General features: G+C 28.2%; 6 protein-coding genes across 7 annotated transcripts; 3 read left to right on the top strand and 3 right to left on the bottom strand.

The window, feature by feature from the left end:
- Positions 1-1,162: 1,162 nt before the first annotated feature.
- On the bottom strand, positions 1,163-6,459 carry LOC123304918 (solute carrier family 35 member E2A-like; the record flags this gene model as incomplete). The annotated part of the gene is made up of 5 exons (XM_044886473.1): positions 5,959-6,459; positions 5,747-5,882; positions 4,847-5,149; positions 2,664-2,870; positions 1,163-1,331 (listed from the first exon to the last, which is right to left on the bottom strand). Coding segments are annotated over exons 1-5 (1,023 nt in total), but the record flags the coding sequence as incomplete, so codon positions are not given.
- A 936-nt stretch (positions 6,460-7,395) lies between these two features.
- On the top strand, positions 7,396-9,198 carry LOC123305455 (EKC/KEOPS complex subunit Lage3). The gene is made up of 3 exons (XM_044887168.1): positions 7,396-7,553; positions 7,626-7,754; positions 8,924-9,198. Exons 1-3 carry the CDS (start codon positions 7,528-7,530, stop codon positions 9,057-9,059), a joined length of 291 nt encoding a protein of 96 aa, XP_044743103.1. The 5' UTR covers positions 7,396-7,527; the 3' UTR covers positions 9,060-9,198.
- LOC123304909 lies at positions 9,088-9,836 on the top strand. The gene is made up of 2 exons (XM_044886462.1): positions 9,088-9,737; positions 9,800-9,836. Exons 1-2 carry the CDS (start codon positions 9,088-9,090, stop codon positions 9,834-9,836), a joined length of 687 nt encoding a protein of 228 aa, XP_044742397.1.
- Positions 9,837-10,951: 1,115 nt separating this feature from the next.
- Positions 10,952-12,641, bottom strand: LOC123305403 (transcription initiation factor TFIID subunit 10). Its single transcript, XM_044887107.1, has 4 exons — positions 12,412-12,641; positions 11,625-11,689; positions 11,432-11,546; positions 10,952-11,074 (listed from the first exon to the last, which is right to left on the bottom strand). The coding sequence occupies exons 1-4, from the start codon at positions 12,538-12,540 to the stop codon at positions 10,967-10,969; spliced, it is 417 nt and encodes a 138-aa protein (XP_044743042.1). The 5' UTR covers positions 12,541-12,641; the 3' UTR covers positions 10,952-10,966.
- Positions 12,642-13,450: 809 nt separating this feature from the next.
- LOC123305444 (39S ribosomal protein L20, mitochondrial) lies at positions 13,451-14,146 on the top strand. Its single transcript, XM_044887157.1, has 3 exons — positions 13,451-13,611; positions 13,665-13,775; positions 13,837-14,146. The coding sequence occupies exons 1-3, from the start codon at positions 13,525-13,527 to the stop codon at positions 14,104-14,106; spliced, it is 468 nt and encodes a 155-aa protein (XP_044743092.1). The 5' UTR covers positions 13,451-13,524; the 3' UTR covers positions 14,107-14,146.
- Positions 14,147-15,276: 1,130 nt separating this feature from the next.
- Positions 15,277-16,164, bottom strand: LOC123304018 (10 kDa heat shock protein, mitochondrial). 2 transcript variants are annotated; one of them, XM_044886326.1, is made up of 3 exons: positions 16,011-16,164; positions 15,637-15,801; positions 15,279-15,569 (listed from the first exon to the last, which is right to left on the bottom strand). In XM_044886326.1, exons 1-3 carry the CDS (start codon positions 16,020-16,022, stop codon positions 15,429-15,431), a joined length of 318 nt encoding a protein of 105 aa, XP_044742261.1. In that variant the 5' UTR covers positions 16,023-16,164; the 3' UTR covers positions 15,279-15,428. The 2 variants fall into 2 exon arrangements, with proteins under 2 accessions (XP_044742260.1, XP_044742261.1); XM_044886325.1 differs by lacking the exon at positions 16,011-16,164 and having other exon boundaries at positions 15,277-15,569; positions 15,637-15,947.
- Positions 16,165-18,352: the final 2,188 nt, after the last annotated feature.

Below are 18,352 nucleotides of genomic sequence, written 5' to 3'. Positions count from 1 at the left end.
CTTCTAGCCCAAGCGATTTTAATAGAAATAATGGTACAACAGAATACAATTTGCCCTTTAAATAATCAAAGTAGAGAAAGCTCTTGAATGTGAAATTTTATGCGATCGTGGGTGTTGCTCATTCGTAATAGAGGTAGTAAAAGATAGAGTCAAATTAGTTTTCTATGTTAGTTTTTTTACAAAATAACAAACAATTTTTTTAGTTAACTGAATAAATTCAGGGAGAAAAATTTTCGAACAAAAGTTGTTTGTTACTTTATTAAGAATAACCTTATCATAGAAATTATTTCTCTCTCTTAAGAGCTACGATCATGATCTATTTTTTAGCCCTCATCGTTTTTTTTTTTAAATTTTGCACTTCGAAAATAAAAACTATCTCCATTGTAAGTATTCAAAAGGGCAGAGTGTCTTCTGCCATTCCATCTTAAAAAATAGCTCGGTCTATAATATTATATAAACAAGACATAATGCTTCTATCAACAAGATTTTGGAACAGAAGCTATATGAATACTGAATGTAATTGTATTTTATTAAAATACATAAAATCTTTGGACCATGTAATAAAGTCAAAAACTGTTTTTATTTTCTAGTCGAATATAATTTTATATGAAAACTATTTATTTATTGGTTAATATTAAATAAAATTTATATATCCCAAACCTATTATTTTAAAGAAAATATATTATATATGTACATTTATATTAAAAAATATTGTTAATATTATATCAAGAGTTTTATTTACTTCTTGGCACCTCTTTATCACACAATGTATTTACATGCAAAAGTTTCAGAGAAATCTTTCACTATCCAGGCTAAACTATACTTAGGCTAAGAAGTATGAGTAAAATAAATACTAAATCTGTATCAGTATAGACGTAGCTACCCCCTCTGGATCTGGGTTTATCATTGATTTAGTTGTCTAAGTATGTGTTTATGCCAAACTGCTGTTAAATTTATTTTTTAGTAAAAACTTTTGGCTAAAATTATCTGATTTGCCATCCTTTGCTGAGTATGGTCATGTCAAACATTGATACAAATAGCGTATTAGTTGTTATTTTCAAATAACGTATTTTTCATCAATATGGTTCAATAAATTAAACAAGTAAATAGAAAATAATTATTTTTATTAAATAGCACGAACATTTTTAGTAAATTTTAATTTAGGTGATAAATTATTTTTTCTCATGCTATCATATTGTTGTGCTTTTATATACAAAAATACACCAGTAATTACAAAAACAGTACCTAAACCACTTAATAAAGTAATTGGATTACCAAATAATAGTATTGATAACGTTATAAGGAATGCACGTTTTGCAGTATTCGCCACACTAAAAAAAGAACAAAAACAATTACAATCATTTCATAAATTCAAACAATTGGGTATGCGCATTACTTATATTGGAAGAATTCCTTTACCTATTAAGTTAAAGACACGCCGGGGTGAATTGAGTGCCTAACAATTATTCCCAAATAATTAGTATCAATAAATAAAAATATTCAGATTTTACATTTAATTTCCAAGTCTTTAAGATTATAATATGGCGAAAATTCATTAAATTAATAATTGCAAATATACCAATAAATGCATAAAATTTCAATCAAAACATGCGCACACCCGATTTATAATTTCACATTTCATATTTTTCTCTTGAGGTTTTACACGATTTAAGTACTCACGAGCACTGGTTTTTATGTAAATCTGTTCGGATGATTTTGCTAACAGAGTATAGGCATATAAAAAGAACGAACATTCGGACAACACTGCAGAATATGGTGAATAAAAATGTCCACGCCAGCCGGACGTCATGTTATTGGGATTAAAACTTCTATTTAATTTACGGTAGTAGAGAATTGTCCTTCTAATAGCAAATAAATGACAATATTTTTATCAAGGCAAAGATACTTTTGTATTTATAATATTATTCGAATGACATAGCTATTATATTATACAGAGTGTTTCCTAAATAAGTACATAATAATTACAGAAATATAAGACCATATACTTAAATTTTATGAAAAACAGTTCCGCAAACTATGATATTCAAAGTAAGTATACCAGATGCATAGTAGAGGTGTACCATATTTCACAAAAATATTTAGATTGATATTACGATTATTAGAAGCGTTGGCAAACATGTTTTTATGACCTCTTTTCATAAATTTTTCTCAATAGTCAATAACATACTCTTAAGGTGTTTGTCTTCTTACAATATTGTAAAAAAGTTTTGGATTATAGGCACGGTAATAGTACATATATCTACATATAATAGCAATTGTATCATGAGTTTAAAATTCTTATTCATATGGTTATTTTTCTTCAACTACAATACTCTAAGTATAGTTATTTCTTTTCAACAATAAAATTGTTGAACTTTGCTTTAAAATGTCTCGACAATGAAACGGTTAATGATTTTGGTTTTTCGACTTCAAATTTTTATGGTAACTGTACTATATCCTTAATAGGTATCAAAAATTTTGAATTTTCTGACAATATGCTAATGTTGTATCTTAACAACCTTAAATTATTTGTACTTAGTAGTACACTGTATTTTAGTGCTTCAAACCCAAAAAGATGTTGTGATACCAATGCTTGCAACTTGTAAGTACTTAAAACATGTAGGTATGTTATGTTAAATTGTGAAATATTACAATATACGTACCTATGTGTGACAGGACTAATATAGTCCATAAGAACATAGGCCGTAATACTTTGAAAATGGAAAAACACACCATTTAATATAAATAATATCACTAATTGTTTATTATTTACAATAAAATTAATATCCCATACATCAACAAGTATTAATGTTGCAGGTATTTGAACAATTATACTTGCTAAGCTTGTATAAAATTGAAGTTCAGCTGGACTGTGAAAGAAAAGTAAAATTATCACTAAATAATGTTATTATATTTCAAGTATGTTAAATTTTACGCCATGTTTAATCACACAACACAAACAAATTTTTGTATTTCTTCAAACAACTTCAAACTAGATGTTTAAAAACTAATATTTTATAATTAATATAATAATAATTTAATATTTAATTAATATTTTTCTACCAATTAATTGTTAGTTAATTTTATAGTACGCATGATGCCTACTAAAAAATAATTCTTTAATTAACGGGTTAATTTTTCCCACTAACGTCAGAATTTTTAACGTTCACATTATCAGGTAGGATTACTAATATATCAGCTTCCTTATGAGGCTATAGCTTGGAAATGTGTTAAAAATTTTTTTACAACGCCCACTCGGGAAGTAGACTTTTCGAGCGCTGTATGTCACCTTCAAAATACACAATAATCGCATACTTAACTATATGTGTTTCATAAACGCACATGTTCGGTTATAGGTGTTTCATAAACGCACATGTTCGGTTATAGACTACATAATTGTATGTACTACTGACACGCCATCTGTACTAAAAAAAAATAAGTAATCAATCTTAACCCTCATTTATTAAAGTTACCACACTGATTGTGTCAAACGCGAGTGTTACATACAAAAAAACAAAATTAAAAATTGAAATTAAAATGAACGAGCAATAAAAATTTGTATGCAATAAAATTTAAATTTAAAATAAGTAAATAAATCATTTCTCAAATTGATAAATTTCTCTCAAAGTCAACTTCCCGAGCGATTGTTGTAAAAAGTATTGAATGCTACTTGCGGAATAACTAGCAAATATGACAGTCGTGATTACGGCATTCGCTCTAAGGTTATGAGACATTCTTATGAAGACTCGTGTGGTTGTCGCAACTCGCCTACGGCTCGTAGCGACATCTACCACACTCGTCTTCATAAGAATGTCTCATAACCTTACGCTCATGCCGCAACACCACGACTGTCAGATTATTTGCTAGTTATCCCACTTGTAGCATTAATAACTATAATACGATTGAGCAAAAATTTTTAAAAGTTATACTCATTTAATGATCAGAGTGACCCGCGCAAACAGGGTGACGCGAAAACTACATATTGAAGTTAGTTAAAATTTTTTAACAACATTAAGTTAGTCGATAAACGAAATGTTATTCACAATAGACAAGGATAGATGGGTGGCAGATTAAGTGAACAAATAAATAGATTAATTGGAATGTGTATTATTTGTTTACATTTATAAATTAATATACTTGTTATCGCAGAAGAAGTATAACAAGAAGTTAATGAGAACGCGCGTAAAAAAGAACACACATCTTTTTTATCACTAACCTTAGTTTGAAAATGTAAATTTGTAGAATGTCGCTTTTAAGATTGAACGCCAGTTGGGGAAGTTACCTTCATGAGCTATAATCTAAGAAGTTTGATATGCATTTAATTATTGGACAATCTAGCTAAGATATAATCTATCTAACAATTAAAATAAGAACTACAATAACAAGTGAATCGTTTATTAAATCTTCTGATTTTTTAATTTTTGTTGTCCCCTGAGAAATCGAGAGTACTTATTTTTTTCTAAATATTTATCAAAAAAATTAAAAAATTTATTTGACATAAATTAATAATATATTTTCAATTGATGTTTTCTTGGTCAGAAGCACAAGATAAACTGATCAGAATAACAGGTGTTTGGTTAATACTGCTTGTTTAAATTGTGCCACTGTAGCGCTGAGATCTTAACTTTAAAATCCTATACAAATTTTGGTAACATTCTAATTATCTATACATTCCATAATCCTAATCCTGATCTCCCCCCTTAAGCTTAAACCCAAAAATATCAAGTTTGAAATTTTAGATTATAGTTTTGACTAATTCTTTCAATTCGGAAATGTAAAAACTCATTCACGCAAAGGTGTGACTAAACACTTACGAAAATTATTTAGTAAAATAAAAAATACTAACGTATACTTAAACTGTTCACCCGATATGAGCATTTTTGAATATACATTTTGTAAACACTCTGTTAAATTTGTAGCCATTGCAGCAATGAAACCATAAATTTGAAAACTCAATTCATTTACTGAACATAATGCTAAACCAGACATTACAGGTATCAAACTTAAATTTACTAACAGACCTGTATGTTCCCCCAATAAACATCTTGATATTATTACAGTAAATAATGGTGCTGAACTTTTTATTGTTTCTGTAAAACTTACTGCAACATAATTTAATGATACTAAACCTAACAATACCGTTAAAAACCTGAAATATTAAGCATAATTTGTAATTCATGTAAGTGTAAGATATATGAGCTACATTTGTGAGCAAATTTTTTTTATATTAAAGACTTCCTACGAAATCTAAATTAACCATCCTGTCTTAACTTCCTGAGTCCTAGACAGGACTATTTACTAATTTCAATTTAAAACTTCTATAATTAATTAAAAGCATCTTTAATGTGCTGAGAAAAAATTCCAAAATACATTCTTCGCTGAAAAAATTAATCTTTCGCTATATTAATCTTAGCTTCCACGTGTTAGTTCTAAAAACTTGTCATTTACGAAAGTATTTTAGCATTCAAGACTTGTGAAATGATGGAATTTTTATGTACTACGCAAAGGACCAATATATGAAAAGCTTACGTGTACATTTTGTACTGCTGAAAATCAAGCGCAAATGTAACAGAAATAATTTTAAGTCGCTAATAGTTAAATAACTTGATAGGCTTAATTTCATTCGCCAACAGATATATTTTCATATAGCTCTCTAGAAAATCAAAAAGTCAGCAGCCCAGAAAATTTTTCTAACGAATGCGCTCATATACATCACGAGGAAAGTAGTTTAGAAATCTTAAATTACCTTGTACATCCTACTAAAATCATATGTTTATAAAATCCTGGAGGTTGAACAAGCCTCTTCACACTCTTGTACATTCCACAAGGATAATATAATTGAATAAATCCACATATTGTAGTAGTTAACATTTGACACGCGCCTTTTAACAGAATATGACCAAATAAAGATTAATTAATTTTAATTAAGGCATATACTCATTAATAAAATATACCTACCTAAAATTGTTGGATTACCATCCAAGTATGTCAGTATATATTTATTTAAAAATAATGTACACCCACTGAAAAAGTACCATAATAATAAAAATATTAAAGCACGAAATGTAAAAAAGTTTCTTGTGCGATTTACATAAACAGTATCAGTTTTATTTATGTTTTGTGTTTTATTATTATATTCTACTTGATTGATGACACCCCCGGTCATTTTTCTTATAAACAATCACAACATTTATGTTTTATAATTCATGTGATTCTAGAATTTGTTAATAATTGTATTTGATTTTGCATTTGGCCACTTAAATGTCACTTTTTATGAGTGTCAACGTGGGCAATTAATCAAATACACTCCGCATGATAGAATTTGACAAGTGATATTCTAATCACAATTCCAAATCTAAGACTACAATCAGTAAACTAACATAACATAAGTTGAAGATATACGAATTTACAACGATCGTAATTTGCACTGACGTCTACCGCTACGTCTACTATATGTACTCAAATATTATTGTACTTGCTTCTATTTAGTATAAGTCTATGGCTTCAGTACTAAATTTAAATTTTTCAAATGAGATTCAGGGTCTCATTCAGGCAATTTTTTATTCCGAACAAAAATCCTGAAATTATAGAAGTTCCTTTTAAAAATTTATATTTGAAAAATCAATTTATATTTATATGAACTCTATATTTAAATTCAATTTCTGACATACACGGAAAATTCACATCATAAAATAGGTTTTCATTAAAAAAAATTAAGTATTTTGTAAGAAGTATGTTTTTGAAAACCGATTGAAATTTGCAGATTTAAGTTGAATGAAAAAACAATTGCAAGTAGAATATTGTACTCAATGAAAATTTGCTTATGTTTACTTTTAACACATACTTCTAGTCAGTTAGCAATAAAATCTTTAGCTTTTGGGTCATATTAATGAAATAAAAGTTTTCCTAAAACTCGAATGTAATTTCATATGACGAGTCTAAACTGTTTTTTTATTTTTGAGAAAAGCCTTTCTTATACCGAATTTTTAGTCACCAGCAAAATTATTCTAAAAATAAAGTACATAAAATTGATAATTGAGTAACATTTGTAAAAAACATTTTATCCGCGTCACAAATATTGAAGTAAAGCACTCAATAAAATACTCTAAATAATGCATTTTTTTCAACTTGCTTCTTCTAAAACATTTCACAAATATAAAAAGTGGCTGTATAAATACAATATCAAGCTCTGTGATTTGTGAAATACAAAAGAAACGAAACGATTTTAGAAATACCTTAAATAAAGGTCCGGCTCTGACTTAACCTACAAAGATTAAAAATAATATGACTAATTAATGATTATAATAATTACAGTGTAGATTATTTGTATTGTATTATAGTATTTACCATATTTACAATAAAATATACCACATTTTGTAATATTCTATTAAATAATCATTGAAATAATAAAACTAAAAATTTTTATCTTCAAGTGTAAAATAGAATATTAGCTCTACAAAATTTACCATAACAAAGATGTGGTATAATAACATGAAATATTAAAAAAATAGTTTTTTTTTTTATAAAATGATGGAAAATAAAAATTATTTAATGTATCCTTTTTATTTTTATCTTATATTTAAAGCGATTTTTGATAATTTTTTTCTTAATAATTTTGTTATCAGTGAGGTTAGTTTACCATTCCCAAATCCACGTTTAGCTCAAATTGCGTTCGATGTTTTAAGAGTTGATCTTGAGCCGAAAAGAAGTACTGCCAAAAAAGAATTTCTGGTTGAAACCAATCATTTGAAACTGTAAGTATTTTATATTAAATTTAGGAGTTATCTCCTGTCTGGAGTCTACCTTAAAAAATTCTGAAATAAAAAGTGTATATGGAATTATGCACCTTTTTGTGATTGTATAGATTCCCATTAAGATTCCACATTATCGACCTTTACCCTGCGAAAGATGATAAAAAATTCACCATCTTCTAAAAAGTTTGAATGACTTGTAATTTTTCTGCCTTATCTGTTATTCAACCACTAGTTATTATCGGGTGTATAGAGCTGAAAATTTACTTCTGCCATTTTTTGCATATGAGTATTTTTAACGAAAATTTTATTATAATTACAATTAAACGTGCAAGACAGTCACAGCCTTGCTTTTTGAGAATTTTTTTGAAGAATACAGTTTTTTAACAAAAGCTATTTGTAAGACTTCCCATCCTCAAATTTTTTACATTAAAAAAAGGTTGATGGTAATATTCTAAAATATTGGCAACAGCAGTTGCTTAAAACGATTTTTCTTATCACAAAATTTTCTGTACTTTAAACTCAAATATATCTATCTATAACTGTTAAAAAAATGCTAAAAAGTTATATTGCAGAAAAATTTTTTTCCTTCAGTTTTTTCCTTTGGTTATTAATAAACTAGTATAATATTAATCGAGAAATTCTTAAAATTACAAACTATATAGTTAACGAAGACCCTATCTTGTCAATAGTACAATTAGAAAAATATTCCCTCATCTGTTAATTGATGAAAATAGCATTGAATAGGTTGATTACAATGTAAACAATTTAGGAATGTAATGTCTGTCAGGGTAGCCCTGTTGCTATTAATATTAATTAATTAATTAACAATCAATTATATTATAATTTTGTTCTTTTGCATGTTAAATTGTTAATAGAATTTTCAAAAGTAACAATATTACACTAAAAGCAGGTAAGTAAGGCTACAGGTAGCAGTAATAAACAGCCTATTAGTAATTAGGAGTAGTAATAAGCTATCCAATGCTATTTTCATCAATTAACAGTTAAGGGAACATTTTTCTAATGACGGATCTTAGTCTATAATGCAATACTTGTTTTTGAAAAACCTGATATAAAAAAATTTTAAGAATACATTAATATCGTAAAGTATAAAAATGATCTCTACGTTCAGATTAGATTATTCCTTATTTTAATTAATTTTTATTTTTTAGTAAATTATCAGCACCTGATGCTCGGCAGCTGCGTGTAGCTTTAAACGGTTTCTTTGATAATATAAAATTAATACTCCAAACAATGGAATTAACTGGATCACCACTTAGTGAAAGTTATTCGCATTATTTTGGTTGAAATTGATTAGTACCTATGTGTAGTTATAATGCCCGAACATACACCGTGCCCAACGTTTAATCGGGCAGTTTATGGATTTGTGCTTTATTTAACATTAAAGACTCTTTTTGTTATATATTTGTTATGGATTTTTATACCAGATAGTATTTTTGAAATGTTAAACATATCATATATACCTCAAAAACATTGGGCAATCGTTATACCAATTTTAGTTCTAAATTTAACAGCAGTTTTTGCATTTTTTATATATCCAGGCATTAATTTATGTTTAACGCCAACAATTGATAGTTTGCAAACAATCACTGATAATTGTGCAAAAAATTCAAGACGTAATAATAAAAAAAGTTCAATAGCACTTAGTCAACAAACAGAGGAACTGAATAAAAAGACTGATTTAAATCAATCAAAAATTATCAATGGTTATAATAAAGACAAAAAAAATTATTTAAATAATTGGTCTATGAAAGATAAAAAATGTACGTGTAAATATATGAAATTGTGTTATTTATATAAAACAACAAATAATAAACATCGAGGATTATCATCATCGTCAAAAAATACCACAAATTTAGATGATACCATGTCTCAAAGTGGTGCTCAAGTGCATCATCAAACATTGTTAAGTTATAGTGTACCACCGTTGCAAGATATACATATAAGTAATGTTTGTAAAAATTTGTATTTATAATAAATGTTAATTTTATATTTTAAAAATATTTTTTATCAATTATAATTTCAAGAATTGTATTCATACAACTACTTTTGTATGAACATTAAGGAGAATTACCAATTTGAAAATTCATAATCAAAAACAAACAAATCAGCATAAAAGATATTTAAATTAATTATATCTGTGAAATCTCACTTTGCATCTACATAACTTTAAATTTTCTTGAAACTAGTAGAAAACAAGTATCATTCTCTAGGACCCGGACCCAATTGACCTATGTTGCCCATTTACGAACTCGACCTCACTTTTTACGTCCTAAGCACGGTGTAATGTCAGCTTGGTATCTTTTTTCGTTTTTGAGTTATCGTATAGGTGTTCTTAAAATCACCTAATTAGTTCATTTTCGATTGTCTATCTCTAACACGATAACTCAAAAACAAAGAGTATCAAGCTGAAGTTTTTATAGCGTGTTTAGGACGTAAAAAGTAAAGTTGAATCCGTAAATCAGCAATAAAGGTCAATTAGATCTTGTGTCTGCAGGGCTCATCTTGTAAATCGTAATCCATTATGCCGGTTTTTCACTAAACAGATGAATAAAAACAAAACTCAAACTGCAGCAAAAAAAAAACTGAAAATGTAATAGCCATTGGCTAATACATTGCCAGTCTTCAAAAAGTTTTTTTGACTCGAGTTTCAGTTTTGTTTGTCCGTTTAGTGGAAAACCGGCATTAGAGATAGAACAAATGTTTAAATGTAAAAAATTATCCTTATGAAAAAATTTATGTTTGCAACATTTTTTCGTAAACATCGCTGTTTATCTATGAGATCGCAAATTAATACAAAACTTCTATGTCCATTTTCTCCAAAACCCTAAAAGATAGGCAGTTGAAAATTTTCAGGTAGCTTGAACTAGTTGTCTTGTGAAAGATTCTCAAAAAACGAAAAAAAATTCTAGAAAATTTTCGAAAAGCAAATTGAATGATCCCCATAATTTTGTTGGTTTTTTTTTTGGTTTTCTAATTTATTTAAAATAATGCAAACACTGACATTCAATAGTCAATTGTTTGTTTTCACTTATTATAATAATGAAATAGATAAATTACGAGGTAAGTAAATAAAGTTAATGATTTTCTAAAAATTAATTAAAAATTTTATTCACATAAAGTATTGGTAAAATTATCATAAAATAAAATAAAATATTCTTTAAATTAATTATACAGAAGTAAAAATTTTGTAATTAAACAAAATAGTGTGGCTTTTTAATTGTAATTCCGAATTCATGAAGTGCAGGAGCTAAATCTTCCATAGTTAATGTATAACGACGATCTTTCGAGTTTTTATTATTCTATAAAAAAAAATAATTAATTAATTACATAGCTTATACATTTTACTATAAATTTCTCATGCAAGTTGTTATGCTACGGCAGAAAGCCCAAGAAAAAAAAATCACCTATACCTAACGGATAATCCAATTATATAAAGTTGTTATTACTTTCATTTTGTTGTGAAAAGCACAAGGATAAGTTTATTTTAAAATCGCTTAATAATTTATTACTTATAGGTATAGAAATAATCTTTTGCATCCTTTTTTAAATTACTTTTGAGAAACCAAAATAGTATACTTGATACAGAAATTATAAAAATAAATAATAACTACAAATAATATTAAATTAATTGATTACTACAATATACATTCACTTACCTTCGAGTTATTATGACTACTAGAAGTATTACTTGAACGAGTTTTGCAATGCTGTAATGCATCATTTGCGATGTCTGATATAAATTTTTGTGCAGCTATCGATATTAAACGAACACTAAAATAAAAATTAATTATCAACGTTTAACGTAAAAACAAAACTTTTACTTGTTAGGCTAAGTTTTATTCGACTTACATTCGTGGATCAGATGCATCAAATCCAGCGCAATGGAGATAATGGCCGGTAACAGCATCCGGAATCTAGAAAAATGAAATAATATTTATTTTGAATTCCATCCGTTAAATTTATTGATAAATTTTTTAATGAAAAAAAATTTTGGGTCACTTTTCAAATCATAAATCGAGAATAAAATTTATGGTAGTAATGTTATGGTTTTAACTGCTTCAGCTAAGACTTAATTTGATTCATTTACAAATCTAATTTCTCTCCAATGTCAAAATGAGTATCAGCCCATAGCTTGGAGAATGTTAACTGATTTAATTCGTTGAATCAATAAAACGGTAAGCGAAAAAAAATTTATATATTAATTTTCCTAGAGCAATTAAGTTATTTATCATAAAAGTGAGGCTTTGAATTTTAATTTTGAGAAGAGAGGATACGATTCCATTCAAAGCGTCGAAAAAAATATGGGTATTGTGTAGGAATTGGTTCAAATAAATAAGAGAATGGGAATAGAAAATAAATAAAAATAACACAGAAACACCCATCAAATTGAAGATTATTTGTATCTTTGAAGTTTGTAATTTTTGGCATCAAAAGTACTTATTTCTAAAGAAAAACGCGTATTAGGCCTCTTAGTTTTTTTTCCAAATTTTCTGATACTGTTTGTGACCTGATTCATTCACCTCAAAATGTTCACTTTTAGGAGAAAAAAATTTTAATGTTTTCAGAAATAAACACATGTTAGACTTTATGACTAAAGTTTCAAAATAATTATTTGCTACTTTAAAAAAGTACTTACCGTAGGAGTGTAATCTTCTAATTGCATTACAAAATCACTTAAAGGTTGGCCTTGGATCAATATATCATCTCGATCTGATCCAGATTGATTACTTAATGCAGGCGACATATTTTGATTATTAGAATTCATTTCTTTCTTTTATTCTTAAAAAATGTCAACCGTGAATCAAAACAATTCAACAGAAAATGTCAATCTATCAGGCTATCTTTAAATGTCAAACGTCCACACAATAATCGCTAAAATGGCTTTATGATAAAGGAAAGAGAGTCTAATGCTTAATTCACATCAGAGCCTTTTGCGATGAGTGATAGATATTCCAATGAATTATATGAAATCATGGTTTAACCCACTAAATCTTTTATCTATGGTTTAACCATAGATTTCTCAATTATAATTTATTATTTAAATCTAAATTATGATTTAATTAATTAATACAGTTCTTTCGTTTATTTTCCGTCGCTTAGAAATAGAATGTCTATCATAGCTTTAATTCAGTCATGTGGCTGTGCGAAGAAAATTTTTTTAAAATCAATATTTCACGTACACATAATGAGAAAAAAGTGATTCTAACATTTTGTTGCATCAAAATTAAACAATCTTTTTGGTATAATCATCATGGTATGTAATTTATATTATAAAACAAATTATTTCTTAAGAATTTTGATTTTGATCTCAATAATTTTGTATTAACAATTTAGTATAGCTGTGTTTCAACTGCAACTGTTCGTGAGATTAACCACGGGCCACGACCAACAGGCAATAGTTTTGTTTTGATCACAGTCATGATTAATAAGTTTATTTGGACATCACACAAATTAAAATAAGTGCCTAAAAATACACCAATTTTTAACGTGCATCACTGATTGTAATAAAGCACTGGATAATGGAAGGTTATAATTTTAGCGTAGGCCTTTTCACACGTTATAAACGCATGCGCAACCACCGTGTTCAAGCAATTATGATAAGATACGATGTAACTGAGCCTTTAAGAAGAGACAAACGAGTAAAGAATAAAGTCGTTTAAAAAAAAATTTCTGATAATACAAACACATTATTAAATTTTGTATGAGGTTAATTTATAAGCTTTACATAACACAATACAAAAAATAAAAAATGGTTTTCAAATCAATTACATTATTTGCTCGCAGTAGAGGCCCTGATGAATTCTGGCGGAAAAGAAAAATCTTCAAACTTGCAGCGGTATTTATTCGAAAAACGCATAATTTTCCCAATAAAAAATTTTTAATTTGCAGCATTACAGGGGTAGAAGACGTAATTGTTACAGTGTAACGATTCGAAATGTCCACCGTGCTTTGGTTTATGCAACAAAAGGTCGTAAACTCAAAAAGGAAGATATGAAAGAAGTAATACAATAAGTCTATAAATGAAAAACTTTTTAAGCGCTAATAAAATAAAAATTTTTAGTTGTGGACTACCCGAGTACAAGCCGCTTGCCAACAGCACAACTTGACATTCGAGACATTTAAAAATGCTTTACAAAAGTGCAATATTGTATTGAACAATAAGGTTCTTAGTGAACTGGCTGTTTGGGAACCAAGATCCTTTAAGTCATTAACTGATATTGCCTACCAAAGAGCTGTAAACGATGGATTCAATAGTATTAATGATTTAGGTACTAAGAATAATGGAATTATTACACGAGGGATGCTCAAATCGAAAATTAGTAGCGATTAATGTTATTTTTAAAATCAAATACTTATTATATACTAGTTCTTTTTTTTAAATATTAATTGTGTAATATAAATCGCTTTTGTATATTTTGTTAAATAAATTATAGATTTTTCGAATTGAATTAAAGTTTAGCACTATTGACAGCTTTTAATGAAAATGTACCCCTTCGAGATTAAAGAAGAAAAATATTATGCCTGTGAAACCTAAGATTTATGAAATTGTAAGTTAGTTACAGAAATATTTAAAGTTTTAAAATACAAACGCTAATTAGTTGTAAATTTCATATTTTAGCGTAACGTAGCGTTAGAGCAACGTTGGCTGGAACTTGTCCTAAAAAATTACATTTTTACTAATATTAAGAGAAATTTTTAAAATTTTAAACGCTAAGTTACAAAGTCCTATATTTTTAAAGGTGCATCAGATTCAATAACTAAAATAATTTTCTTATCTAATTTAATTTTATTCTCTATCACTTACTTTTCTCTGAATATGCGATATTTTGATGCACTTTGTAAACATTTTCAGAACACTTTTGGGTTAATTACTTGAAGGAGTACAAGAAATTAACCCAAAAGTGTATTGTATTTTTCTGAAAACGTTTACAAAGTACCTCAAAATAGACCGTAAGAAAACAGGTCATACTTGAATTCTACCATGAGGTCAAAAAAGTCTCATTGTTTAGTTTATGTCGACAAATATATATCAATTTGCAATGACATTGTAACAGGCCTTTTTATCGATTTGCCTTTTTCTCACAGTTGTCAAAATTTATTCGACAAACATCGCGTTTTGACAAAGGTAGAAGATATGTCTTTACTTCATTGGCATCTATCCGAAACAAAAAGGAATCAATTTTTAGATCAAAAGCCCTATTGCCAAGTGGTTGAAATAAAGATATGATGAAAACTAGCTATTCTGCCAATCAATACTATGGAAAGTGAATTTATGAACATTAACTTCTGCGAATCTCCAGGTAAAATTACCGTCTCGAAAAAAGCGAAGAAATGAGGCACTCATAATGTTTCATTGATGATTTACTACCAAAATCAATCTTTGTACTCAGGATTAATACAATGCAATTAAAACTTTAAACTTGTTTATTTAGAAAAAATTTAACAATATCTTTGTATCTTCCCGTCAAAAATATAATTACAATATTTGACATACTGGGAATTAAATAACAAACTTAAAATTTTACAAAACTACAAAATAATCTTTTGGCTATCGTTAATTTTGTGGAATAGTATTTTTCTTATACATTTGAATATCAAACAAAAAAAATACTATATATAAATATGTACAAAAAAAAATCAATAAAAATGTAACTATTCTAGTTTAGCGAGAATGTCGGCTTCACGGAATAAATGATATTCTCTATCATCTTCAACTTCAACTTTGGTACCACCATATTCAGGTAATAAAACTTCATCACCAGGTTTTACTTGGATGGGCACATGATTTCCTTGCTGTAAATGAAATTAACTCGTTAATTACTTACTGTATAGTAACGAAGTTTTTAAAAATTTTACTTACTGTATTTCTGGAACCGGGTCCTACTGCAATAACAGTTGCTCTCAATGTTTTCGCTACAGCTTTTTCAGGAATAATAATACCGGATTTAGTTTTGGTTATGGCTTCAGCTCGTTGTACTAATACACGATCTCCCAAAGGAATTAACCGTGAAATTGCTTTTACAGCCTTTGGAAATGCAGCGGCAGCCATTGTTAATTAAAATAATTTTAGTTAATTTATGTATCAAAATAATTAAATATTTTTAAGCTATAACGTTGTGATGTACACTTGACGATTGTATAAATTTTATTAGAATATTGATCGTATTTATTTTGTTTATTTAATTCAAGGATTGCTTTGATTCTATTTTAATTTAAAATTTAAAAAATAATTACCAATTTACTCATGATTAAAAATGCTGAATTTATTTAAAACCGAACACGCGGGTGGCACAATGAATATTCTGAATTCAAAGATCTTTCTAGAACTAGCTCGGTGTTACAAACTTACAAAGTCTGTACTCTCTCGTCTTTATCGTATTGCAGTTATTATAATTTTTAGTTATATCATGCATCCTTATTCAAGCATATGCTTTTAATGATTTTTTATTTCTTTTTAGTATGATGCAATATACATAGGGATATACATACAAACATATTTGCTTTTAATAAAGCCTGGTACACATGGCGCAATTTATCGCATTCAACCTTTTTCACCAAAGTTTCAAATCTTTAAAATAAATTGATTGATCTCTTTTAAAACAAAAGATTATTCATTCATTATTAAAATTAATTTATACAGCTTTTCATTTACAAAATGATTCTTTTTTGTTTCGGACTGTTTTCAATCAAGTAACGCCATATCTTATATTTTCTATCCTTGCCAAAAAGCACTGTTTGAAAAAGATAAAATATATTTAACTTTCGTAGGTTGAATAGTATTTTGACTGTCCGAAACAAAAGCAAATCGATTAAAAAGGTCTATTGATAAATGAGGAAAACTTAATCTAAAGGGACATGAACACTATATTTATATTAAATAGATTTAACGGCATAGATAAAATGTTTAAGGGTCATGATCGTATCGAGGGAAGGGCATCAGGTTACGTTCTGCCCGTTTGAACTTGAGATAGGATGAATCTATCTCTAGAATGTTGCTCTCATAACTTTTAATAGAAGGAGCTTATTAACGCGGCCCATAAATAATAAGTTTGATTGATCTAAAGTGCACGATCGTTGTAGCCCTAATGTTACCATTACGAGAAACGTAATATCAATATCCTGCTGATTTTTAAATTGAATATTATATTGGCATTGTAAAAATTGCATTATGCAGTAGAAACTAGTAAAAGAACAAACAAGATTTCATTAAAAAATTAACTGTGTGGTCACAAGCTCTTAGATCTGCAATTTTTTTTCGTGAATGCTTTCCACTCAACTATTCTAGATAACTCAGCCTATGCAGAAATGGTGGCTGATTCAATAAACCGGCTTATTAGGTTCAACTTAATATAATACCGATCGAAGATTCGGTCAAAAATTAGCCGAAAAAAAACTGTATTAAGAAACTTCGGTTGTACTGAAACTCAACTCAAATAAACTTACAAGTGACAAAATTATAGTGTCTGGGAATCGGCACTGTGAATCAACGAATGTAAAAATCATAAGAAACTTAAAAGTCGACATTTTTATTGTTTACGCACACCTTTACAGCTTCTCCAAATTGAGGTAGAGAGTTGAAACGAGATGGTTGGGTTAGTGTCTAGGATATGCCTTGTGAGATTGTCAACTTCTTAAGACCCCTCAGTCAACTCTCTTTTTATACCACAAAATCGTGTTTTAAAATTTTTTTTGAAGACATTCCATGGTTTTTACAAAAGACAAAAATTATGTTTCAATGGAAAGCATCAACAGTGAGAAACATTAAATGGGGAGAAATATGACTACTTGATGGAGTTTTGCTGCGCACAAATTTCAGCATGTTCTAGAATGCTAATTTCAAATACTATAGAAATTTTAAATAATCTCTAGATAAGTTTCGGTTTCAGCAGAAACTAAGACCGAGGTCGAAGATTCGGATTCGGCTAAAAATACTGTTCGGCCAGACACTAATGTATACCTAAAGATCACGCTGTGGAAGTGTCAATACATTTCAATACATTTTTCATCAGTCTTCATTATATCATGCATATATGTAATATGCAAGGTATACTAAGTTTAGTCCCAAGTTTGTAATGCAAAAATATTGATGCTACCAACAAAATTTTGGTATAGGTGTTCAAAAAATCGCCTAATTAGTCCATTTCCGGTTGTCCGTCCGTCCGTCTGTGGACGCGATAACTCAAAAACGAAAAAAGATATCAAGTTGAAATTTCCACAGCGTACTCAGGACGTAAAAAGTGAGGTCGAGTTCGTAAATGAGCAACATAGGTCAATTGGGTCTTGACCATTGGACCCATCTTGTAAACCTTTATAGATAGAACAAAAGGTTAAAAGTAAAAAATGTTCCTTATCAAAAAATAATCAACTTTTGTTTGAAACATTTTTTCGTAAACATCACTGTTTACCTGTGAGGGCGCAAATTAGGCGTAAATTGTATAGTATGTATTATATAAATTGTATGTGTATGTGCAATGTGATAGAGTAATCAACACTATTTATGCATGGTATTTCAACAATTAACTCAGTCAATTGTTTGTTTTCACTTGTTATACCATGTATATATGAAATATACATAG

The sequence above is a fragment of the Chrysoperla carnea genome, chromosome 1 (assembly GCF_905475395.1).
Source record: "Chrysoperla carnea chromosome 1, inChrCarn1.1, whole genome shotgun sequence".
Taxonomy (NCBI): domain Eukaryota; kingdom Metazoa; phylum Arthropoda; class Insecta; order Neuroptera; family Chrysopidae; genus Chrysoperla; species Chrysoperla carnea.
Note: the sequence above shows the minus strand (reverse complement) of the source record. Positions and strands in the feature narration are given on the sequence as shown.